Raw genomic sequence first — 26575 nt, 5'->3', positions numbered from 1 at the left:
ACAAAAGGAGCTCCGCAGCTGTGGTGCCAACCACGAGGAAGGCTAGGTCTCTTGTGCCTGTTAACGTAATCTTTTTTGATGGGCAGGGAAGCCCTGTAGCTGATCTTCACAAACAGGTAGAATCATATGGGCAAAGGTAGTCTTTTGAATAATGGCCACAAACGTTTTAAGGGTTTAAAAGATAACGCCAGGGCCTCGAAATAGGCCCAGAAACACACTGGCAACCAGTAACAGTTGGGGCAAAACTGGTATAATATGTTCAGACCTCCTGGCCGCATCTTGAACCAATCGAAGCTCCTGAACAGTCTTTGAAGGCAGCCCCGCAGAGCGCAAGTTACAGTAGTCAATTTTGGAAGTCAGTAGTGTGTGGGTAAACACAGCTAGGCCCAATTTTAGAAGGCATGATGGGGACTTTTGCCAGACCTGTTTTCCTCCTCATTGTAACCCAGGGGTGGGCAACTCTTGGCCCTCCAGTCTTGGACTGCAATTCCCATCATGTCTTACCATTGGCTATGCTGTCTAAGGCTGGTGGGAGTTGCAATCCAAAAAGTTGCCTTTTTAACTCCTCAGGAAGAACAGGGCGCAAAAACACAAGGACATCACTGTGTCTACAACAAGCTTTTAAAAACACTGTCCCCAGGCAATCCAAATTCTGCCCCCAGTATTAATTATGAAAATGAAATGCATTTGCATATTCTCACTTTGTATACCCTATTTCTTCGATTCTAAGATGCACTTCCCCCCCCATATAAACATCTCTAAAAACGGGGTGCGTCTTAGAATCGTGGGTGCGTTTATTATTTCTTAGAATCAAAGCTTTTTTTCCTGTTGGTGGTACTGAAATTAGTGTGTGTCTTACAATGGATGGCGTCTTAGAATCGAAGAAATACGGCAGTTAAATCTGCCTAATTTTGTTTTGAGGAGGGGTAAGGAGTTATGGTAGGGCCACCTTGAAGACCAGTATCGAGAAAAAGGCGGGATATAAATAAATGTAAGAACAGCAATAACACCCTTCCCCCTAGAAAACTTTTCCTGTCACCTTTCCGGCTTTGAGATTTCACAGGGACTAGAAACCCATGGCTTGGGACCACAATACCTGATGGAACGCCTCTCCCGACATGAACCTACCTGTCCACTGCACTCAACATCTAAGGTCCTCCTCCGAGTGCCTACTCCGAGGGAAGCTCGGAGGACAGCCACAAGGGAGAGGGCCTTCTCAGTGGTGGCCCCCCAATTATGGAATGATCTTCCCGATGAGGCTCGCCTGGCGCCAACATTGTTATCTTTTCGGCGCCAGGTCAAGACTTTTCTCTTCTCCCAGGCATTTTAACAGCATTCAACAACGTTAAGTTTGTTTTTAATGGACCCCCAGAATTGTTGTTTTTAAATGGATACTGTTTTTATACTGTTTTTATGTTTTTAACATTTTTGAATACTTTTAATGTTTACTATTTTTAATGGTTGTAAACCGCCCAGAGAGCTTCGGCTGTGGGGTGGTATATAAATGTAATAAAATAAATAAATAAATAAATAAACGCGCCCCACTACTTCCTATACCGGTGCATAGATCCATTATTACCCTTTTTCTCCTTCCCAAGAAGAGGAGGCTTCCAAAAGGCAACACTCATATAAAGGTAATTTCCTCATGTAAACACCGTGGAACGATGCCACGTTTCGTCTAGTTCAAAAGGAAATCCTTTTCTCTCACACAATAGCTCTTAACAGCTACTAAACACTGAGGCAAACAGCAAAACATTTGTGCGACCTCCGGTTCCGGGAACAGAAAAGCAGCCTATCCCATATAGGACAAGGTCCAAAAGGCAATAAGTTTGGGGGCATCGGGAAGTAGCAGAAAAGGAAGACAGCCCTTATTTCGCTTCCATTTATTTTACAGGTTGTTTCAGAGGAAATTGCAGGGAAGTAGATCGCAGATAAACGTGGAAAGAAGCGGTCTAACAATACAGCTGGTCGATAGTGGAACCATTTGCCTTAAGGGGGTGATGAGCTCACCTTCGCTACAGGTACGTAAGCAGAGGCTGGGCGGCCATCTGCCAGGGGGGCTGTAGCCGCATCCTGAAATGCAGATCCCGCAACTGAGCAGGATCTCAGTCCAGATGGCCTCCAAGGCCCTTTCCAAATGCCGAGACAATCTCCGATTTGCTTCTGGGAAACCTCTCATGAAATGTCACATAACAACATTTTGGGGAATACGAGTCTGTGCATTTATTTACACGTAACTGGCGGGGAGGGGGGGGGAATTCAGTCAGTGACCCAGTATTACTGGAAACAATAGAAGAGGTCTTATTATAAGGAGTTCAAGAGAGAGTTCACACTTTGCTTCTCGGTTGCCGTTTGAAACGACAGCAGAGGGGCTTCCGGGTGGCTTCATAAAACACAGCCCGAATCACTTTGGCTTGACAAGACCAGGAACAACTTGGTCCATGCCGCTTTGCCAGTTTTCGATGTACCACACAGACATCAGCTCCCATGTGCCACTTCAATGGCAGCCACTTCAAAGAGCCGGTCTGCATGAGTCAATACTGGAATCAGACGACGCCTGCAAAGCTCCAGATTCCACGTGCAGCCCGTGATGACCTGGGAGAAGGGCAGACAGAAGACTACCAAGATGAGGCCCGTCGGCAGATGCGGTTGAGCAGAGAAGCAACAAAACGCAAGTTCTTCAGGGACGTTTTCCGCTCACGGCAAAGTGCCACAAACTCTGCGTTGACCAAATCGACGCCCGGAAGGCAGAGAATGCGAGTCTGAACACAACTCCTGGATGTGTAAACGTCGCATTGGGCCTGCAGACCGAGCCGGCGTGCTCGTTCCTGCGAACCTCGGAAAAACAAGCGCAGCAAAGGTCTTCGCCGGGACCGCATCCGCAACGCCAGTCGTACGGCGTCACACGTAGTCCAGAATCTCCGTCTCCATTTCATTTTCACTCCCGTCGGAAGGCTTGAATTCCTCCTCCTCTTCCTCCTCCTCCTCTCCGGACTCAAATGCCAGCGGCTCTTTGCCCTCTTCTGCGGTCGAAGTACTTGTGAACAGAGCTGAAGCGAGCAAGGGGAAAGGATTAAAACCCGGGGCAGAGGCCAAATGCGTCTGGGGCTGACCGTCTAATTTCCACTAATTAAGTAGCTGAGGGATCCCGACATCTGAAACACCAAGCTAGGAATAATCAACCCTGGCGTTTGAGCACGCGTTCTGGCAGATTTCAAGATCTGAGGAGTCACCGCTGTTTTAAAAAGCTGTCGGCAGGTTTATTTTATTTATTTATTTATTGCATTTCTATACCGCCCCATAGCCGAAGCTCTCTGGGCGGTTCATGTAAGGTTTCCAGGCTGTGAAGGCAAGCAAGTAAGAATACCTGAGTACCAGAGTAACCCAGGACTCTCCCCTCCCAGGGCCCCGCCCCCGCTTGCTCAAGAGTATTGCGTCCAGTTCTGGGCTCCACATTTCAAGAAGGACGCAGACAAGCTGGAGCGTGTTCAGAGGAGGGCAACCAGGATGAACAGGGCTCTGGAAACAAAGCCCTCTGAGGAGAGGCTGAAAGAACTGGGCATGTTTAGCCTGGAGAAGAGAAGATGGAGGGGAGACATGAGAGCACTCTTCAAATATTTAAAAGGCTATCACATAGAGGAGGGCCAGGATCTCTTCTCGATCCTCCCAGAGTGCAGGACACGGAATAACAGGCTCAAGTTACAGGAAGCCAGATTCCGGCTGGACATCAGGAAAAACTCCGACTGTTAGAGCAGTATGACAATGGAACCAGTGACCTAGGGAGGTGGTGGGCTCTCCCACCCTAGAGGCCTTCAAGAGGCAGCTGGACAACCACCTGTCAAGGATGCTTTAGGGTTGATTCCTGCATTGAGCAGGGGGTTGGACTCGATGGCCTTGTAGGCCCCTTCCAACTCTGCTATTCTATGATTCTAAGAGCACCGTATCTTACCTGGCCTCTTGGAGCGGATGATCTGCTTTATCATCAGAGACATGGTGTCCCGCAAGTCGTCGCTGGTCTTGGGGAGGCACCAGCCGTCTCGCTCGGTACACAGGGTCTCCATGCCGTCGTTCCGGCGGATGATTTTCTGCAAGCTGAACAGAGATTGACCTCAGGCTCTGCTCTTTCCCACGCCAAAGGGCTGAACGCTTCTTACATCCGTCCTAAAGGCCGGCCCTGCTCTTAAAACGGAATCAGGACAAAGAGATGGACCGCATCGTCGGTGCAACAACCAACAAACCTGTTAAGTGCGGATTTGAGAGCCAGATTCTCCCCGCTCACCCGAAAACCACAGCCTGGGTTCATTGACGAAACAGCCAGCTTTAAGCCGAAGGAGGGCCATTTCACCACTGCAGCCAGGTGTGCCTCTACGTCTCCCGTATTCCACAGAGCGCTGCAGCCAGGCGCGGCCGCCTGCCTGTCTCTGCACAATACACAATCTTTCAAGCGCACAATGGCCACTTTTCACGTTTGGATGTAGCCCTAAAAGCGTTACAAAGCTCTTAGGGGGCAGCGCGGCCAAAGAGCCCGTGGAATGTCACCTGCAGGAGAAATTGGGATGGAGGGTTTCAGCTCTGCATAGCCCCAGCTGTCTGTGTAGCCCCGGCGCTCTCTTTCCTGGTCCACAGGAAAAGGGCGTTCCTGCAATTCACACAGTCCCTGCCTCCAGTGTCAGGCACACTGCCTGGCTCCATCCTGCCTGGAGTGAGTCCCACCTTCTCCACAGATTCAATACTGAAGGAATACAAGCCGCGAGGCTTCTGCCACTCAAAGCCAGCCACGGTTTTTCCACTGCAAGACAAGGTCTGAGTTCCAGTGGCAGGGCCACCCCAGGGAGAAGAATTCCTCTGAGATTCAAGCAGGCGTCCAGAAGGTAACGACGACCCAAACTGTGTGTCTCTCTCCCCCGCCCCTCAAATCGTTACAGCTGCTCCCAATAATCAGTGCAAATACCATTCCACGTTCAAGTCGCAGAGCTGATAGAACATCTGTCGGTAGGGCGGCAAGGACCCTTCTCGGAAGATATAAATTGAATCCTGAGAAAGAAAGAGAGGGGAAGCCTCAGAAAGAGGAGCGAACGGAAGAAGTCGAAACATTGAATGGTGTTCTGTGTTGGTGACTTCCTAGCTGGGGAGGAGGCGGCAGGCGTCAACTAGCAGCAGGGGACGTGGGTGCAATGTTTTTGAAAACTAGAGGCACCTAATTCAAGGAGAATCCTCCAAGAATTCTGGGTGCCTGGAAGCCAAGCGAAGGATGAGAGGGGGGAAACTCAGTACTATTTAACCTGCTTCGTTCTCTTTAAAACCCGAGCCAAGATCCCTGTACCCACTACCAAGGCCTGCCACAATTCCTCACAAGGGTTTAACCCCTCCTGGAGAAACCATCACGGATGCCCATAACTGGAGGATTAACTTCCCCGAGTGAAGACCTGAACCCAAGAATTCCTGTCTCCACAGGGACCCAAGACAGGAAGATGAAGTTAATAAAATGGGGATTTTTTGCTGATGAGCCATTATCTACTCATCTTCCCTTGCCAAGACAACAACGAATTGTCTTGAAGCGTTAGGAGAATTGGGATGTCCCTAAAGAAAACAAACCGATCTTCCTAGTACGTCACGAGGACAAAGAGTGAGGTCAGGACGCAGGGGTGGGGTGGGGTGGGGAGTCAAGTGCCTACTTTAAGTTTGTACTTGCTAAAAGCAGGTTTTCTTCCACTGGGTGCCCCGGATGTGCTCAGCCCGTGTTTCAGGCCCTGTAGGCCCACTGCGTGACTTGCTGAAAAGAGAGAGGGGGGGGAGGTCCCCCAAATTACATCACAGCACCAAAAGGCGAGAACATGTTGCAGTGTGACCTGACCGGATCCAGTTTTCTTTCAGCCCAGACTTGGGAAGAGGATATGACGTGCCATGCAGCACCTGGCAGCCACGGCCTTCTGTGCCTAGCAGGCCTCGGAGCAGAGGAAGCTGTTAAACTATGAAATTCACTACCACCATCACCAATTGAGGTGGCATTAAAAGAGGATTGGATCAATTCCTGGAGGAGGAGGAGGCTATCCATGGCTACGAGTCCTGGTGGCTGTGTGCTACCTCCAGTATGAGGCAGCGAGCCTATATGTACCGGTTGCTGAGGGCGCTGTGGCACCCGCGTCCTGCTTGTGGGCTCCTGGCCGACGGCTGTTTGGCCACTGTGTGAACAAAGCGCTGGACTAGATGGGCCCCTGGCGTGATCCAGCATCAGGGCTCTTCTTATGAGTCACAACACCGATCGACCTAGCACAGGACTGTCGACACCAGGGGTGGGTAACCTCAGCCCTGCGGACTAAAGCCGGCTTTCTGGAGTCCCACAGATGGCCACGCCCCCTCCCCTGGCCCCGCCCCCAGCCATCAATAGTGTGGTAGCCTCTCAGCTTTTGCGTGGCCCCTCCCCTCAATTCTAAAAGGGCTACAATGCCTCTCCTATGATTTAGTTGGTAAGAAACTAAAATAGGCTGGAATTTTGACCCTTTGCCTTAGGCTCCACCCATCACTGGAATGCAAACCTTGGAGCTTTTCCAAACCTGAATTGGGCTGAAGCAGGCTCCTCCAGCTGGTGGCTCCGATGTCTGTCGGCCCTGTGCCACACCTTGGACAGCGCCTTTAGACTTCTGACCGGCTCCGACTGAAACTCGGTGCAGATTCACTGCCCCATTGACATTGGAGCCACCAGCCTCCACTGGGTTCCTCATTCCCAGTCCCCACAGACTGGCAATTGCTTAGTTTTTTAGTTAGAAGTCCTTCCCCACCCCACCAGGATCAGTTTGGGATTGAATGTGGGATCTTTTGCAAGCAAAGCCATGTCCTCGAACACTCGGCTACGGTCCAGATGTCAAAAGCCCCCCCTCCCGCAACTTGGCCCCCTCCAGATGTTTAAGACCACAACTCCCAGGATTCGTCAGCCATGCTGGCTGGGTGCAGACAGGCCCTGGATTCCAGCAATATCTGGTGGACACTAGGTTGCAGAAGACTGTGCAAATCTGAGACACAGTCTAAGCAAATGTCATCCCATTCGTGCGTTCCATGGGATCAGAGCCACGAGAAACCCACAAACGGTTAGCAGAGGTCACCGTGGTTTCAGTCCCGTCTCTTAGGAGGTGCCGGAAGGCGAGGTGAAACAGCCAACGGCCGGCTACCCCGCGTTCTCGTCTGCACGGCGTACCTGGCTTTTTCACCGTGATGGGCAAGCTATAGTTGTACGTGCTGCGTTTGGCTTTGACCGGCATGTCATTCGGGGCGTACCCTAAAGAGAAGAAAAACTTGTCCATGATGGAGGAAGAACATCTCAAGTGGAAACTATTATACCAATAGGTTGATAATCAGAGGTCACTCCCCACAACATACGGTATAATTCCAAATATTCAAAGGAAGCCCATAACAGCCACTGCTTGCAAGCATGATAACGCTAGCAATACCGTCTATTGGGGGAAGTGACCTCTGATTATCGATATGGTTTGGAACTTTTAAGTCAGTCCTGAGAAAAACTAGCCCACAGTACTAACCAGCTTGGCACACCGGCCATTGAGGAAGACAAGAGTCGAAACGCGTCTGGCCAAATTGATTAAGTCTACCGAGCATTTTCCTGTCTAGCAGTTTGATTGTTTTGGGGTATTCTTGTACATGGCAATATTCAGCCACCAGGATCTGCTTGGCCCCTGTGGGAACGGAATCCTGGACCAGAGAGGCCTGGGGTCTGATCCAGGGCGGTTCTTCTTTGGCTGTTACGAGGTGGGTAAGGGGAGAGGATGGACTGAAAGGCAAATGATAGTATTTGGCACGAAGGGAGCAGGCAGGCCAGCGGCCTGTAAACCAGACACGGAGAGCAAACGGAGGCCAAGTGCGTCCTCCGTGAGGGCTTCCGCTACCTTTGCAGATTCCCTGAGAACGTTCAGCCAGGTGTGGATTTTCCCACCGCAGGCGCCATGCCAAGCGAAAGCGCCCCACCACACACAAAGCGCCTGGCAACTCAAAGGGGACATGTACAAAAGAGAACCCTAAAGGCAACAACCATAGAAACAAATTCAACACATTGAATTAAATAGCCATTCAAACAATAATTCTACTCCAAGTAATTTTCTACTAAAGTAACCACTTTACAATACAATGCTACTACCAGATTATATCAATTTAGTTTTTCCACATGTGTAACATTTCATTACATATCCATGATATTCAGCACCTGTGTAGCATTTCCTCATATATCACTTGCATTTAATATCCAATCATAAACAATTGTTACAAAACATCAGACCCATCGACGTTCAAACACATTTAACACTTGAATCTAAATCATTCATTATAAACAAGACCAAAATTCTTTGTTAACAAGGTTCATGCTATTCCTTGTTTCGAAATGTCTTCTTCCAAAACGCTGGTCTTTGTACTCTGTAAGACTATTTAATTCAATGTGTTGAATTTGTTTCTATGGTTGTTGCCTTTAGGGTTCTCTTTTCTACATATTTTCACCACCATTGCCTTTTCTATTATAGCAACTCAAAGGGGAGACAGGCAGGCAGGCGCACGCACGCACGCACACACAGAGTTGGTGGGGGCGGGGGTGACAGCGACGAGCACGGCGCCGTTTTGGCCGGCGGGTTTCTAGAGTTACCGTATTTCATCCCACAGCGAATTCTGAAATCCAGGACTTGGTAGATCTTGGCTTCTGGGAATTTTCTGGGATCATAACCAAAGCGAACCCATAGGCTTCTCCAGGGACCTGTTAACTATAGGGAAGACAAACTATTACAATAATATATATGAAGCCCCGATTTATAAGATAGGTTTGATATTTATAAGCTAGTTTTGATGTAGGGTTTTGCTATTTTATTGTTTTACTCTGTACAGCACCATGTACATTGATGGCGCTATATAAATAAATAATAATAATAATAATTGATCCTTCCACATACACTCAGATGATGCGGGCACAACGCGTCTAAATTTAACAGCGGTGCAGGTTTACTTGAAGCTTTCAACGGACATGGGTTGCGTTTAAAGAAAGAAAACAAATCTGTGACGGAGATAATGGACTCACCATGTAATAAGCTAAATACGGCAGAAGAAACTTAAGTTTGTCAGGATGAATGCTGATATTGGCTTTCACGGCATTACGAGACCAGACAGGACGGACCTCAAATAGCTAAAGAAAAATGAACATGAGAGGAAAAAGTAAGAGTCAAGCGCAAGACCTACATGGCTTCCTGATCACAAAATCTCCAACTGAGGTCACCTGCTGGATTTCCGTCCTGTATTCATGATGCCTTTTAAACACTGCGTCAGCTAAAGGCGATCTATTTCTTCCGCAAACTAGCTCTCTTATTTAAGAAACTGTCATTCCATTCTTTTTGTGTGTGGGAACCGCCCTGGGAACCATTTAACTAAAGGACATAAATACTGAAAAACAAAATGGCCAGTGTGCTTGTCAGACTGACAGATATGTTCTCTGACACCCAACCGACAGGGATATGTTTTGTTTTTAGGCAGGGTTGCGTAACCATGAGCCTGGCACAACTGCACGACCGAAGATGGCTTCGCTCAACATCTGGGAGCATCCAGGTCTCCCCTGCGGTGGTACTAAGCTGTTTATATGCCAGACAACCCAACTTAACCGGCTGTCGCCCATTTGCAGTCGTTCTCCAAGCCTGAATACACACTGCAGTAAGGCCACGAAGAAAAAGCAAAATTCTGCAACCAGTTTAAATTGTGGAAATCCATTTCGGCAGAGTCATTTATGCAGTTCGTCAAAAGAAATGCAGAGCTCCAAGGTCCTGCCCTCTATCAGTGGAACTCCTGCCCACTTCATCCCCTCCCCTCTCCTCCAGCCTCTGCGACTGCAACACACAATGCTACCGCTATGTCCCAGGCCATATTTGCAAGCAGGAGGGCTGGAATCGTGCATTCCTTAAGAAACGTTTTTTGAAAAGCTGAGATGAACTCTCAGCCTAGAGTACAGCTCACCATACTGAGCCTACCCCTTCTCTAGCCACACGTTACGCAAGAGCAAGTCCAGGTCTCCCACCGGGTCTGCAGTTCCGGGCAATCCCACCTCTCTTGAGAACGCAACTTTCCAAGCAAACACGCCTTGTTCATGCAACTTTCGGGGCATGAAGAGATCCCTGAAAAGGGGACCCACCTTTCTCAACTCTTCCTCTGCTTTGTGATCCACAGTATTGCTGCAGACTCTTTTCCAGGTCTGCTCTGCTGCATCCAAGGGCTTGGGCGGGATCTCTTCATCTTCAAAGTTGACGAAGATGGCATTGTGGGGCCGGCGGGCCCTACTGAGACCTATCAGGTTCTCGCTAGACAGAGGAGGGTTTTGATATCCCTCCCTGTAGAGCAAGGAAAGAGCAAAACAAAGTCCAATTCAGCTGAACTGTATGCGCCAATCTATTTAATAACCCATCCTTTTAACAATTAAAACACACGTATATACACAGAAAGGGGTTGTTTCCCTTTGATACTCTTAGCAGTGAATCAGAGTAAAAGATAAAACCAACAGATTGGATGCACTATTTGGGTCACACCCTTTTTGGATGCATGGATGAATGTCAGTACTGAGCACCAGAACACAGAACCACATCTCCCAAACACAAGTGAAGATGGCTCTGGGGGGCAGCCCTTCACTTTGCAGCATGCGTCTCCCCCCAATTGACAAGGATCTTAAGCAATAAAGATAAGGAGGGGCAAGGAACCTGGCGGGCACCTCATTGGAAGCCCCAGCCTTAACCACATTTCGGCATGATTTAAAAAGGGGAAAGTGGAACCTTGCAACCTTGAGTTTATTTAAAATATTTTTTATGCAGCCAGGATATGAAAAAAGAACACTGCTCTTATTCTTCAAGGCTCTTTGCGGGGGGGAAAAAGCTGGCAAATAGATAAAATTGACAAGTTATATAAGGGCTAGGGAAGGGTGCCAAAGAGGGAATAAAGACTTTTGGGGAGCTTTGGGCCTTGGATTCAGTACTCAAATGAGAAGATTCATGAGAGTACCAATTCAATTCCTTTTATTACAGTCAACAGACCAATAAAACATATAAAAACACATAATAAATATTTAAAATACATGAAATTAAAACAGAGTATGATTACATGAGCCTCCTTAAAGTTCTGTGCTAGAAGCAAAGGAAAATCCTGCCACCATAACTGATCTGGTAAGGATTGCGTGATTAAGAAATTTAGCAACTTGTTTGTTGGTATGCTTATCTTGAGCCTGTAAAAGGACCGACGTAAGGGTCACGGACGATCGTCCAGGTAATCGTTGCGTGAAAGGGTGGATAAGGGCTTTTCTTGCCTCCTGATAGAAGCTGCAGTTGAATAATACATGGGAGATAGATTCCACCTCCTTGTTGTTACAGGGGCAGCATCTATCTGATAGTGGGACTTTCCCAAATCTGCCCTCCATTACCCTAGAAGGCATAGCACTGGGCCTTGCTAGGGAAAATGCCCGCCTATATTTGGGAATAGATAACCAGCTTAAATACAGAGGTACACTATTTTGGTCGTGATCTCACCATAGATTCTCTTCTCTTCATTGTAAAAGGTGGTGGTGGTGGGGGGGGAACAATTGGCAGTTTTTAAATCGATGCTTTAGGTTTTATGTACTATGATACAGTCTTATTTTACGGCGTGGGAAAGGTCAGAGAATGGGATTGCCCTGAAGTGTAAAAAAAAAAGGGACAAGGAGGAATGGAGGGGTATGGGAGTTCCTTGCCAGCTTCATCATTTAATCCATATGAATTTTCTATATACAAATTTGCCATCCCAATATTTGTTGACCCAAATATTTCTAGTTATTATATTCACCTCTTTTATGCCTCTCTATTACAGAGCCCAAGCGCTTCTTGAAAGCACTTGTTTGGACTCAGGGGCCATAAAATTGCTCCTCCTGAAGATCATATAAAAGGCAGTAAATCAGTCCATGCTTCATCATGTTTACTCCTGCCCCCTTTTAGTTTGGATGAAGGACAACAGTGAGAAAAACTCAAGGTGCGAGCCTGAGAGAGATTCCAGATGTTACCTCTATTAAAAGAGCAGCAACCAAGGTTAACAGGTACAGCCACTTCGGCTAAACGCCAGCTCAGTGACAAGGTGGCATATAGGCCAGACACGACTGGCTGTCCAAACCCTGGGCTTGCACTGCTCAGACAGAAGCAGCTGCACTGACGAATAAAGAAAGAAGGCGCTGACCTGTGCTGGGTTTCTGGGCGATAGTAATAGTCTACAGGTGTGTCCAGGCGTGAGAAAATGGGTGGAGGAATATAAAGCGACAGGTCGCTCATGAAGAATTCCTCTTTCTCTGGCTTGAGCATCAGGACTTTGTCATACATTGATGTCTGCTTCCCGTCAGGTCCAGAGTGCATTGCCAAATACTGGAAATCGGACATTCCTGTAGGCAATTATTATTATTATTATTATTATTATTATTATTATTATTATTATTTGTTACCCACCTCTCCCTCTGGATCGAGGCGGGGTACAACACAAATAAAACACCATAAAATACATAAAACTAATTCAAACATTTAAAACCAGTGCATCATTAAAAGCAGCACACCATTAAAAAAAGGCATCTTAAAATTCAGCTGGGTAGGCCTGCCGGAAGAGATCAGTCTTTACGGCTTTCTTAAATACTGGAAGACTGTGAAGTTGACGAATCTCTCCCGGCAAGCCATTCCACAAACTGGGAGCGGCAGAAGAAAAGGTCCTCTGGGTAATAGTTGTCAGCCTTGCTTTTGTTGGCTGGAGTAAGTTCTTCCCAGAGGACCTGAGTGCGCGGGGCGGATTGTACGGGAGAAGGCGATCCCGCAGGTAGCCCGGACCCAAACCATGTAGGGCTTTAAAGGTGATAACCAACGCTTTATACTTCGCCCGGAAACTAATTGGCGGCCAGTGAAGAGATTTTAAGACTGGTGTGAAACAGAAGCGTATGGATTCATCCCAGCAACAGCTAGATTTCCTTTCACCATGCTACTGAGTAAAGGCGGCACAGCAGAAGTGGACACCTTGGGTTAAATGCAACGGAAATCCTACATAGAGTAGACCCACTGAAATGAATCGAACTTACGTTAATCACGAACCTACCTGTAAACTCAGCTCAACATCTAAGGTCCTCCTCCGGGTGCCTACTCCAAGGCAGGCTCGGAAGATGGCAAGAAGGGAGAGGGCCTTCTCAGTGGTGGCCCCCCATTTATGGAATGATCTCCTTGATGAGGCCTCCCTGGCACCAACATTGCTATCTTTTCAGTGCCAGGTCTCTTCTCCCAGGCATTTAGCAGCATGTGATGAACCTATTGGCTATGCGAACCGAAACTCTAACTTATTAAATGACAGCTTCTTATATTCTGTAAGCCTATGCGGCAGGGTCTTGCTATTTTATTGTTTTACTCTGTACAGCACCATGTACATTGATGGCGCTATATAAATAAATAAATAATAATAATAATAATTCTACACCTTGCACACACACACACACACACACACACACCCTCTAAGCAGGCCAGAAAAAATGATCACCTTGGAACTTATAAACTGTAGCGACAATGCCAAGAATCTCCACGTCAAACTTTGTTTCTTCCTCAAAGTCGCCACCTTCTGTCCGTTTCCTCCTGGTTTTCTTTTTCACTTTGAGCAGCATGGAAGATGTCGGGAAGCGGTTGGCACACACAGGGTGGCAGTAGGGATCTTTGGGGCGGAAGTACAGCTCAAGCCTCCTGCTTGGATCTGCATAGATCTAAAAAACAAAAAATCACCCCCATATCACAATGGTTAGATCTAATCTGAGCCTGGTGACTAGTCTTTCTAAAACTCACGTCCCTTCCAAAATCACTCCCTCTCACAAAGGGTATCAGTTCAGAAGAACCACTGGATAGGGTGACCCTATGAAAAGGAGGACAGGGCTCCTGTATCTTTAACAGTTGCATAGAAAAGGGAATTTCAGCAGGTGTCCTTTGTATATATGGGGAACCTGGTGAAATTTCCTCTACATCACAGCAGTTAAAGCTGCAGGTGCCCTGCCCTCTTTTGTATCTGGTCACAGTATAGCTGCAGCATAGCTTTAACTATTGTGATGAAGAGGAAATTCCACCAGGTTCTCCATATATACAAACGACACCTGCTGAAATTCCCTTTTCTATGCAACTGTTAAAGATACAGGTGCCCTGTCCTCCTTTTCATATGGTCACCCTGCTCATCACAACAGTTAAAGTTGCAGGAGCTATACTAGAGTGACCAATTTTAAAAGAGGGCAGCTTTAACTGTTGTGATGAAGAGGAAATTTCGCCAGGTTCTCCCTATATACAAAGGACACCTGCAGAAATTCCCTTTTCAATACAACTGTTAAAGATACAGAAGCCCTGTCCTCCTTTTCATATGGTCACACTACCTCATCGGGGAGATCGTTCCACAATTGGAGGGCCACCACTGAAAAGGCCCTCTCCCTTGTCGCAGTGCGACAATGGAATCAGTGACCTAGGGAGGTTCTGGGATCTCCCACCCTAGAGGCTTTCAAGAGGCAGCTGGACAACCATCTGTCAGGGATGCTTTAGGGTGGATTCCTGCATTGAGCAGGGGGTTGGACTAGATGGCCTTGTAGGCCCCTTCTAACTCTGCTATTCTATGATTCTATGAAATGGCCCTACCTTACAGGGAGAGACTGAAAGAACTGGGCATGTTTAGCCTGGAGAAGAGAAGATGGAGGGGAGACACAATAGCACTCTTCAAAGACTTCAAAGGTTGTCACACAGAGGAAGGCTAGGATCTCTTCTCGATCCTCCCAGAGTGCAGGACACGGAATAACGGGCTCAAGTTAAAGGAAACCAGATTCTGGCTGGACATCAGGAAAAACTTCCTGACTGTTAGAGCAGTATGGGAATGGAACGAATGACCTAGGGAGGTGGTGGGCTCTCCCACACTAGAGGCCTTCAAGAGGCAGCTGGACAATCGTCTGTCAGGGATGCTTTAGGGTGGATTCCTGCATTGAGCGGGGGGTTGGACTCCATGGCCTTGTAGGCCCCTTCCAACTCTGCTATTCTATGATTCTTGTGGCCATCTAGCTGGCCCATCATTCCCCTACACCTTCCCAGCAAGTAACACAAGAACTGCCTTATTAAATCAGACAGAGATCCATGTCGCCCAGGGATGCCGAACCTCAGCCCCATGGACTAAACCAGCCCTCCGGGGTCCCCCAGATGGCCACCCCCCCTTTCCCCCCGACCATTTGGTAGCGCCCCGACTTCTGCCCGGCCACTCAGGGCATCGGATTCGCCGGCAGCTCGCCCTCTGAGCCACTGAGGGAGAAACAGGAGGCCGCCTGAGGAGAATCCCCTCACCCGAGAGACGCCCTCTTCGCCCCCCAGGGTCAGAAGCGTCTTCCCCACGTCTCGCACCACGCCGGGGTACTCCACGCACACCAGCCGCTTGTCGCGCTGCAACTCCGCGGTGGCGGCTGACGACCCGCCGCCGGCCCGGAGCCGGGTTCGCTCCTGGCCTCCACCGGCGCCGCTTTCCGCCGCCATTTTCTTTGCCTTCAGGCGCTGAGCGACGTCTCGGTCCGTCGCTTTAAAGCGTCCCCCGGAACGTCGCAACCCGGCCCAGGGAACTAAGGTTCCGGGGAAGAAAAGTTCCGCCCTTGGCCAACCCTGTGCATGCTTAGACGAGGAGGGGAAGTCCTGCCACTCCCAGTGTCGCAAAAATAGCTCGTTCCCTGGTATACCAAGTCCAATTCAGCACAAAAGCAGGAGAGGAGATGAAATATGGGTCAAACAGCATTTATTCTGCAGAATAAAGAGGCACTGGAGTCAATTGCTGCAAAGCATGTGCCTACCTCGCAAGGGAGGTAGCTGGGTATTTATACACCATCTTAGGGTGACCCTATGAAAAGGAGGACCGGGCTCCTGTATCTTTAACAGTTGCATAGAAAAGGGCATTTCAGCACTTGGGGTCGTTTGTATATATGGGGGACCTGGTGAAATCCCCTCTTCATCACCACAGTTAAAGCTGCCCGCTTTTAAATGTGGTCACTCTAGTATAGCTCCTGCAGCTTTAACTGCTGTGATGAAGAGGGAAATTCTCCAGGTGCTGCATGCATACAAATGACACCTGCTGAAATTCCCTTTTCTATGCAACTGTGAAAGATACAGGTGCCCTGTCTTCCTTTTCATAGGGTCACCCTGCTCTGTATTCACTTTACTGTTTTCTTATAGACATGCCTAGGGTGACCCTATGAAAGGGAGGACAGGGCTCCTGTATCTTTAACAGTTGTATTGAAAAGGGAATTTCTGCAGGTGTCATTTGTATGCCAAGACTCTTGTTCATGCATTGGTTATTTCTCGGTTGGACTACTGCAACCTTCTTCTCTCTGGCCTTCCTTCTTCTCACATCAGTCCGTTGGTTTCTGTTCACCACTCTGCTGCTAAGATCATCTTCTTGGCTCGCCGCTCTGACCGTGTTACTCCACTTCTGAAATCTCTTCATTGGCTTCCAATTCACTTCAGAATCCAATATAAACTTCTCTTGTTGACCTACAAAGCTTTTCACTGTCTAGCTCCTTCCTATCTCTCCTCTCTCATCTCACACTATTGCCCCGCTCCTCTGATGCCATGTTTCTCACCTGCCCAAGGGTCTCCACTTCCCTTGCTCGGCTTCATCCATTTTCTTCGGCTGCCCCTTACGCCTGGAACGCTCTTCCAGAACATTTGAGAACTACAAGTTCAATCGCAGCTTTTAAAGCTCAGCTAAAAACTTTTCTTTTTCCTAAAGCTTTTAAAACTTGATTTTGTTCTGACTTTTATACTGCCTGTTTGGTCATTCTCTTCCCGTCCTTATTGTTTTATTATGATTTCATTAGAATGTAAGCCTATGCGGCAGGGTCTTGCTATTTTATTGTTTTACTCTGTACAGCAACATGTACATTGATGGTGCTATATAAATAAATAAATAAATAAATAATAATAATAATAATAATATATGCCACAATACGGCCATTTATCTTAAATCGTTATGGTGCATGAACTGTAACTGTTACTCACTTCATGTACACCAGGGAGCACTATTTGACAATTGTTAGAGAAACAGCAGCATACATACTACTCCACCACATCTTTCCCCAACCTGGTGCCCTCCAGATGAGTTGGACTTCAACTCCCAGCACCCTCCAACCAATTTTAAAATAGATTTGTTTGATTTTTTTAATACTGTGCCTGCCGTTTATATTTGGGGACTCAGAACGTGCTAGCCATGCTTACCAGCATTTGGGAGGCTGGTTTGCTTAAAGCGTTTCTTAGCCGCCTTTTAGTGCAGAAGCCCTCCCGAGGTGGCTTGCAACTGTACGTAAAACCGTATAAACATTAAAAGCCATAAAAGCATTGGCAGTAAAATATCAGTTTAAAACCATAAAAGCTAAAAGTAAAAAATAACAAAAAATAGCAGAGAGCTTCGGCTATTGGGCGGTATAGAAATGTAATAAATAAATAAATAAATAAATAAATACAACTGGGCAGTAGCAGCAAAACCGTATTCACTTATGAGAAGGCCATGGTAAAAGAAAACGTTTTAAGGCCTTGTTGAGCCTGCAAGGATGGTGCATGGCAGACCTCCGGTGGGAGTTTGTTCCACAGGTGTGGGGCCACTGCAGAGAAGTCCCTTTCCCACCTAATTTCTCTCACTGGTGGGTGGATGAGAAGAGCCTCTCATCCTGATCTTAAAGTGCGGGCAGGCTGGTATGGGTGTTTAGCCTCGTCATCTCTCGGTGTCCCCTTTTGCAATGGTTGGTCCTGAGTTCCAGAGGGTGCCGTTCTCTGTGCCTCTGAGGATATACGACATCGTCCTCCGCTTGCACATGATCTTCACGATCCCTGGTTCTCTGGACAATGGGAGTGGGTGCTGGAACAGGAGAACGTGCTTTCGTTTGGCTGTGTGAATGCTTCCCCTCCCTCTTTGCCCTCATGCTTTTCACGTGGTGCGGATGCTCATGTAAAGAGATGGGTTTCGCTTGCGGCTGGCGACCCCCTTGGCCCCACCACTCGTGACCCCAGGGGTTCCTCAGAAGGTTATCGGGGATCAGTCAATTAGCAGATAATAAGCAGCCTACAAAATTAACCTTGGCCAACTACCACAGAGGCGCCACTTCCATAAACATCTCTGTAGCATTGGATGTGTTCTAGACTAAAATGACTTCTCAGATCATCTGACGTGGTGGTGGGACTTCACCCAGGACAAGACAACTGAGCGTGCAAGAACTGAGGCTGAAGCAGGGCCATCCCAAGCCATTTTGCTGCCTGAGGCAAAGGAGAAAATGGCGCCCCTTCCCATGCCATGTACAAAAGATGGCTGGAATGGCAGTTGAATTTTCCTTCGATCCTAACAATGGGACAGCACCTTCCACACACTTGAAGGTGACAACTAGCTGAGGGGGCGAAGGGCAGGCTGTGTGGTCCACAGCTTTCTCCTCCAACATCTTGCTGCCACCTCTCAGTATCTGCTGCCTGAGGTGATTGCCTCACTCTGCCTAATGGTAGGGGCTAGCCCTGGGCTGAAGACAGAGATGACATTTTAAGTGTGGAAGCACATTCACAGTCACCACGGTTAAAATGGTACGTATGTCTTCACCCTGAATGTATACCCTAGGCCCTGGGGGCCAAATTCCAGTGCTGGGCTCAAAGCAAAGAGCCAGAAAAACCAGCATACTTAGAATCATAGAATAGTAGAGTTGGAAGGGGCCTCTAAGGCCATCGAGTCCAACCCCCTGCTCAATGCAGGAATCCACCTTAAAGCATCCATGACATAGGGTTGTCCAGCTGCCTCTTGAATGCTTCTAGTGTGGGAGAGCCCACAAACTCCCTAGGTCACTGGTTCCATTGTCGTACTGCTCCAACAGGAAGTTTTTCCTGATATCCAGCCAGAATCTGGCTTCCTGTCACTTGAGCCCGTTATTCTGTGTCCTGCACTCTGGGAGGATCGAGAAGAGATCCTGGCCCTCCTCTGTGTGACAACCTTTGAAGTATTTGAAGAGTGATATCGTGTCTCCCCTCAATCTTCTTTTCTCCAGGCTAAACATGCCCAGTTCTTTCAGGCTCTTTGTTTCCAGACCCCTGATCCTCCTGGTTGCCCTCCTCTGAACATGCTCCAGCTTGTCTGCGTCCTTCTTGAATTGTGGAGCCCTGAACTGGACGCATTACTCTAGATGAGGCCTAACCAGGGCCGAATAGAGAGGAACCAGTACCTCCCGCGATTTGGAAGCTATACTTCTATTAATGCAGCCCCAAATAGCATTGGCCTTTCTTGCAGCCACATCGCACTGTTGGCTCATATTCAGCTTACGATCTACAACAATTCCAAGATCCTTCTCGCTTGTAGTATGGCTGAGCCAAGTATCCCCCATCTTGTAACTGTGCATTTAGCTTAAAGCTCTTGCTGGCCAAGTCATGCCGGGAGTCGTAGACCATTCTTCCTGTCGAAACATGCATAGGAGTGTGCCTTAAATCAATCAAATAAACTTATATACTGGGGGAGCTGGCTGTAGGTGTTGTGTGGGGGACGAGTTCTGCCTGCTTGCTCCACATGTACGCTTGTGAATGAGTAGTGTCTTGCAAGCACATAAAGGGATTGCAATACTCTCTCGTCTCACGAGGAAACCGGCTTCGGGAAGTGGGGAGGGGGCAGCGTGGAACAATATTATTAATAAGTCTTGCGAGTCATGGTGCGTGCGATCTCCCCGGCCACCTTATCACGCCGTCCTGTGTCGCAACGTTCCCCCTTTTCGTCCCGGTAATCTGACATTGTGATTTGTTCGACTTGGGGGCCTGTTTTTCTCCTCGAGAGGAGATTTTGCTGAATCACGAAGGGAGGGGAGGGGGAAGGCGAGGGACGGCGGAGGCAGGTGGCGAGGGCCGATAAAACACTGGCCCCGTCGTGCCTCGAGGCTTTGTCAGGATGATAGGCCTTCTGAGGGATTTCATTTCCGGGCAGGAGAAAGCAGAGAATCGAGCAAGCCATCGTTTTAGACAACAGTGCATGAAATAAACCCAAAGTCTGCCAGTTTCTCTTTCTTTGCAGGAGGCACTAACACACCCTGGTCCCAGCAGTGATGGCCAACATGGCACTGGGACGTCAAACAGGAAGGACCTCGGGACTTCCTGTCAGGGTTGGCGTTTTCGTAAATTGGCCCTTAGCCCAATGCACACAACAGAGGCTGGTAGTTCTGATTTCAGCAGGGCCATGAATCCATTCTGGGTTTGGGTCGGAACCAACTGGAACTCTAAGGAGCTATGCAAGGCGCTAGTTTTGGGCCTAGGGTTCAGCACCTTGGATAGATGACTGCCGAGCCGAAAGAATTGCTAGTAGGAGTATTAACCTCCTGGGAAGGGTGAAATGAAGAGGAAAGATTATTTATCTCACCTCTATCCCGTTAAAAACAGGCTATTTTGCCTTTATTGTTCTGCAGAGGACAGAGCTATCTAACAATGTGAAAATGTCCTTCTGACACTATCAGCTCATAAAAAATTGTACTGTATATAAACTGCCAGGAGTTATATCTATCGTAACACCTGAAGAAGGTTACCCGTTCGAAACGGAGTTTCACCAAGGTTCCATTGTTGTCTGGTTTAAAAAATTATCTAAAGACTTGCAGTCGTTTAGACACAACTGGAGAGTGTTGGGCATAACCCCTCTGTGAAATGTGCAGTGAAATCGTTCAGTAACATCCTTTCTGATATTGTTGGTTGAAAATCTAATTATCTAGCAATACCAATTATATATCGTATATGAAAGGAATTAAATCCAGCGTGTTGTGTTTGGTTCTTTGCACTTGCAGTGTTTGGATTTAACTAACTGGAATGTGTGGGAAAATCTGGTGTGACTTACAGCAGAGTTGCCTTATGCAGAGAAAGCGTGGCAATGCAGCATTTAGTATTGCAGGCATTATGCGCTAACTAGGGCCAGTTTAAAAGAAGTTCAAAACAACTAACTTTATTAATCCTTTTATACACATATCTTCAGAGAAGGCTATCAGATACTGTAACTTGACTCACCCCCTAACGCTGAATGGTACCCTTTCATTACCCTTCCTATTATAATGTAATACTCATTTTTCTCTTTATAAAGCTTCCTGCTCTCAAGAGATAGTTTGCGCTGAACAGAAAGGAAGAACATACTGGCTTCCCAGCCACAGCCAAAATTGCAACGAAAGCTTCAAATACAGAGAAGATAAGCTGTCCCATTTTGAAATGATCCGGAAAAGGAGGAAAGAAAGAGAGAGAGAATCATTTCTTGTGAGCCGTTTGCTCTTCCACAGAATCTCTGTGCGTTGCAAAGGATTCTGGGAACATAGTCGAAAGTCTCGCTCAATTCATGCTCACCTATCGGCTACACCTCTTAGGCCTCATTGTAGCGGGCTGCCCTCCAGATGCTTTGAACTACAATTCCCATCACCATTGGCCATGCTGGCTGGGCCTGATGGGACTTGTAGTCAAAAACACCTGGAGGGCCCCAGGCCGCTCGCCTGGTGAAATCCCCTCTTCGTCACAACAGTTAAAGCTGCAGCAGCCCTGCCTAGCATGACCAGATACAAAAGAGGGCAAGGCTCCTGCCACTTTAACTGTTGTGACAAAGAGGGGATTTCACCAGGGGCTGCATGCAAACAAATGACATCTACTGAAACTCCCTTTTCAATACAACTGTTAAAGATACAGGAGCCCGGTCTTCCTTTCCGTAGGGTCACCCTACTAAAGGGAGTGCAGTCTTTCCTAACTACCGCGGCCACCCTTCCATCCTTGATGTTTGCATTTCCTGGAGACGTTTATCACGTTCGAATTTGCAAGTTTCCCCCTCGCCTCCCGCCTCGTCATTTGCATGGGGGCCTTTCCGGCCACGAAGGGTCCCGAAGGACTGGCATCTTCACCCCCCCCAATCTTTTTGCCAATCTCTCTATTGTGGAGTTGCTTTGGGGTGGGGGGCGGGGAACGCAGGGAGAGGTTGCTTTGGGATCTTGGTGTTCAGACTAGGCCCTGATAAGGCCAGCGTTGACCTATCTTGGCCTAGGAGCCCTCCCAAGACCGCTTCCCCAGCTGACAGTTAGCAGCTGCCAACGCCTGATAAACTTATCACGCCCAAACGCTGAGCCCTGCAGGCAGGGAGTTCCTCAGCCCCAGATTTCCAGGTCCTTTCTTCCTTCATCTCCCCGTCCTCCTCGGCAGGCAGGCTCTTCAGAGGCGAAAAATTTAAAAAAGCAAAGCGTTACTAGTCATCACCATGCCCTTCCTCAATGTCCTCTTCGGGGTTGAAATTGTGAGGAGTTTCGAACTTTTAAGGTGTTGGGTTCGCTTTGGTTGTTCCGCACACCCGAGTCACCCTTTTCCGGCCGTGGGCCATAGAAAAGAGAAGAGCAAATAAATAAAACCAGGGAGGAGGAGGAGGAGGAGGAGGAGAAGGAGAAGAAGAAGAAGAAGAAGAAGAAGAAGAAGAAGAAGAAGAAGAAGAAGAAGAAGAAGAAGAAGAAGAAGAAGAAGAACCACAGAAGGAAAAAAGGGTTCAAAGGTCTGCAGAGTTTTTAAGAACATCAGAAGAGGATCAGACCGAGGTTCCATCTAGTTCAGCACTCTGTCCACACAGGGGCTGACCAGCTGTCAACCAGGGATCCGCAAACAGGCCCCTGTGTGAACAGAGTGCTGGATTAGATGGACCCTTGGTCTGACCCAGCCTCAGAGCTCTTCCCATTTTTGTTTCCCCGCCTTGCTCCTTCACAGCCGTGCAGTCTCAGTGTTTTGAAGCCCCAATGGCTTCCATTCCATTTTGGAATGATCGCAGCACACGTACCGCCCGGGCACGCCCCTGCGCATGTGCGAAGCCTTGCAAGTGTGCAGACTGGGGAGCCGGACCCAAATGAGTGTTTCCAAACAGTGGGCATGGCAACAGTCAGGTACCATTGGTGAACCGAAGTTCGGCAGATAATGTAGGTTCATAGTTTCATAGTTGCGCGGCGTTATAGAGCGGGGTGGAAATGACTCAGAGAGCCCCATCGTTAGTCGCTATTTATTTATTTATTACTTTTTTATACCGCCCAATAGCCGAAGCTCTCTGGGCGGTTCACAAAAACTAAAACCATGAAGAACAAAATAAAACAACCAACTATCTGTGTAACCCAATGCTGTGAAGTTTTTGGGTCGGATACTCCGTTTCAATCCCATCCACGTGTCGTAGTGGTAGTCGCTTTGAAACTCGGGGGGGGGGGTTGGCAGTGTGGGGGGGAGATCAGCATTGAAAGTGGTACTGTGTAGACGTCCCCTAAGATAGCTCCTTTAGAGCTCTGAGTGGTTGCGGCTGAAACTCGGAACGGATTCACAGCCCCACTGACAACCGGAGCTGCCCACCTCCACTGCTTCCTAAACGCACCTGACCCTTCAGTGTGGGAAACAGGGTGTCTCCTTTGGTCTGATCTGCCGAAAACTCCTCTTAAGATCTTACAAACTTGTGGTTAGAGTCAGTCCACTCCTGCAAGAGGAACACACCTGCTCCCTCCCTCTCTCTGTTTCTCGACATGCAAATCTTAATCTCGTGGCTGACAAAACGCCCCCCCCGTCCCCATCCCTTCCTGCCCCCACCAGTCAATCCAGAACTGACCTCCCACCAAAATCTCAACTGTGGCTGGAGCACAGAGACGGCGATTGTCTAAGCGTGGTCCCTGCCCACCTAACACCTTCATTCCTCTATTTTGAGAGAAGGAGGCTGCTATTTGGTCTGCTTTGGTTAACAAATTAGAGGCATGCAAAGCAATCCCTTCAGGACTCCTGCCAGGAGAAGCGGTGTGTGTGTGTGTGTGTGTGTGTGTGTGTGTTCTGTGTTTGGAGAACAGATCTAGGACCGATTACAAGCAACAATGAAAAAGCACGGCTGTACAATCTCCAGAAATGTGACAACGTGACAACGTGGCTACTATTAGATTGTAAGCCTATGCGGCAGGGTCTTGCTATTTACTGTGTAATCTGTACAGCACCATGTACATTGATGGTGCTATATAAATAATAATAATAATAATAATAATAATAATAATAATAATAATAATAATACAATGGCACACAAAACATGAGACCGATTTTGGTCTGAAAAAAAGCCTAGAAATTAGGAGAAACTTCTGCCCAGGCCTGGCACCAGAGGTTGCCATAGCTGGGCACCGGCTGCGGCCCACATTTTATCAGGGGGCCCACTGAGAAGAGCCCCATCAGCCTGTTCCACCTCTTCAGCATTACACTCGCAGGCTCACCCACCTCTTGGTCTGGCCCAGAGGGAGTAAACGAACAAGCTAGCGAGCAAACAGAAGTAGAGAGACAGAGTTATAGAAGCACCGGAGGGCTTGCTTCACATGTAACAACAACCCAAAATATGGGCTGAGGATGGCTTGTTGTTGTATCCTGGCTTGTTGTTGTATCCTGGGTTGTCATTACGTGCAAACCCTGCATTGTGCTTTATCTATGGGTTGTTAACTATGAACAATCCAGGAAGAGACCCATGTTTTGTTGTTGAGTTGTGAACTCTGGGTTGTTTGGGGTTAACAACCCATAGTTAAATCAGAGTGCAAGGTGTGCACATAACAACAACCCATGATTCAACAACAACCCATACTCAACCTGTAAGTTGGCTTGTTGTTACATGCAAACCAGATCTGGCTGGTTCGCATGTAAGAGAGCCCTGCCCTCTTTTGTAACTGGTCACTCTAGTATAGCTCCTACAGCTTTAACTGTTGTGATGAAGAGGGAATTTCACCCGGTGCTGCATGCATACAAATGACACCTGCTGAAATTCCCCTTTCCATACAACTGTTAAAGCTACAAGAGCCCTGTCCTCCTTTCCATAGGGTCACCCTATGCAGCAGTCCTGCCCACTTTGCATGTGGTCAAGAGGGCAGGGCTTCTGCAGCTTTAACTGTTGTGACGAAGAGGGGATTTCACCAGGTGCTGCATGCATTCAAAGGACGCCTGCTGAAATTCCCTTTTCTATTCAACTATTAAAGATACAGGAGCCCGGTCCTCCTTGCCATAGGGTCACCGTATTATACGACACAGCAGCCACCTCAGGCCTTTGGGTTTCTGAATCCCCCGAAGCAGGCAAAAGATACCCCGACACAGATATTAGCACCCCAATAATGGCCCAGTCATATGCAATGCACAGCCCTCTTTATGAAACACCAATGACTTGGAGAAGTTCTTATCGCCTGACTTATTTATTTTTTAAAAGTGTGGATATAATGATAAGCATAAATACATATTTATTTACAGTGTTCTTTGAGAAAGAAGAGAAATGTGTGTGTATGCTGGGAGAGCTCCCCAAACTGAAAACAGCATCAGCCCACAGTTTTAGGAACATGGTATTGAGACATTAATCCCTTTGCTGCAAAGTGGTTTGTTTATTTAACTCAGAGAATTTCTGTACTGCTTTCCTTTCCATTTTTTTTAAAATCGCGGAGTGGTTAGCAAGATAACGCCCTACGTTCTCTGTTTCAGGGTATACCGACATTATAGGCTTAAAGTGGTTTAGGGCACAGTTGTATGCATGTTTAGACAGAGAAAACATCCTACAACTCCCATCATCCCCCAACCAGCTGGCTTGGGAATGCTGGGAGTTATAGGACCTTTTCTCTGTCTAAATATGCATACGATTGCGGACTTAAATAATTGTATCCCGCTTCTCGGGAAATGCTGGGACTTTTATCTTGACTAAACATGGCCTTTTTCTGTCTAAAGACTGTTTTTCTGTCTAAACATGCATAGGACTGCATCCTTAACAATAATTTTCTGTCTCCACAGGGTATTTATTTATTTATTTATTTTATTACATTTATATTCCGCCCCACAGCCGAAGCTCTCTGGGTGGTACACAGGTACCCTGTGTACACCATAGTTCTATGAAAAGTGTAGGGATAGGCAGATATTTTCAACTTCACCACCCATACGCCCCTTCCAGAATGGTCAGGAGCACCTGGAGTTGACGTCCCAAACATCTGGAGATCTAGCGTCCACCACTTCTGGCCTAGGGGATCTCTCAGCTAGACAATTCTCAGCAAATGATCACTCCCAGGAATTCTCGGGGGAAGCCATGATATAAACTGATATAAAACGGATACAGGATGTGGCATGTTTTAACGGTACAGTGAGTCAGACCATTGGTCCATCGTGTTCGGTATTGTCTAAGCGGCCTGGCAGCTACCTTGACAGGTCAGGGACTGAACCTGGGTCCTTCTGCATGTAAAGCAAGGACTCTACCACTACAGCCCTTACCCCAAGGGATGACTCCATATGACAGCACAGAGAGAGAGCAGGAGAAACATAAAGAGGATAGCAGGGCTGTTTAAATAAAGATTTCGTTTCATAGAACTCTTGTCTGGAAATGGTTCCATGCAGTCAGAAGTGGTACAGTCCCCTCTACCACCTCAGGACTCTACCGCTTTACGTATGTGTAGACGAGGCATTTGTCCTTTCTCTGGGAGGAACAGAAAGAGCGTGTTCCCTCCACTCTGCATATGGGGAAAATGGAGGTTAAGGAACAACATAACTTCAAGGTG

At 47.8% G+C, this 26575-nt stretch overlaps 1 protein-coding gene across 2 annotated transcripts; it reads right to left on the bottom strand.

Annotated features, from left to right (window-relative positions):
* Positions 1 to 2198: 2198 nt before the first annotated feature.
* On the bottom strand, positions 2199 to 15540 carry GTF3C5 (general transcription factor IIIC subunit 5). Of its 2 annotated transcripts, none has more exons than XM_063144680.1 (11): positions 15414 to 15540; positions 13543 to 13759; positions 12217 to 12415; positions 10163 to 10358; positions 9065 to 9169; positions 8639 to 8753; positions 7193 to 7273; positions 5676 to 5773; positions 4952 to 5034; positions 3950 to 4092; positions 2199 to 3050 (listed from the first exon to the last, which is right to left on the bottom strand). In XM_063144680.1, the coding sequence occupies exons 2-11, from the start codon at positions 13661 to 13663 to the stop codon at positions 2902 to 2904; spliced, it is 1290 nt and encodes a 429-aa protein (XP_063000750.1). In that variant the 5' UTR covers positions 13664 to 13759; positions 15414 to 15540; the 3' UTR covers positions 2199 to 2901. The 2 variants fall into 2 exon arrangements, with proteins under 2 accessions (XP_063000750.1, XP_063000751.1); XM_063144681.1 differs by having other exon boundaries at positions 15436 to 15540.
* Between the last annotated feature and the right edge of the window lie 11035 nt (positions 15541 to 26575).

Source organism: Elgaria multicarinata, chromosome 19, assembly GCF_023053635.1.
Source record: "Elgaria multicarinata webbii isolate HBS135686 ecotype San Diego chromosome 19, rElgMul1.1.pri, whole genome shotgun sequence".
Classification (NCBI taxonomy): domain Eukaryota; kingdom Metazoa; phylum Chordata; class Lepidosauria; order Squamata; family Anguidae; genus Elgaria; species Elgaria multicarinata.
Note: the sequence above shows the minus strand (reverse complement) of the source record. Positions and strands in the feature narration are given on the sequence as shown.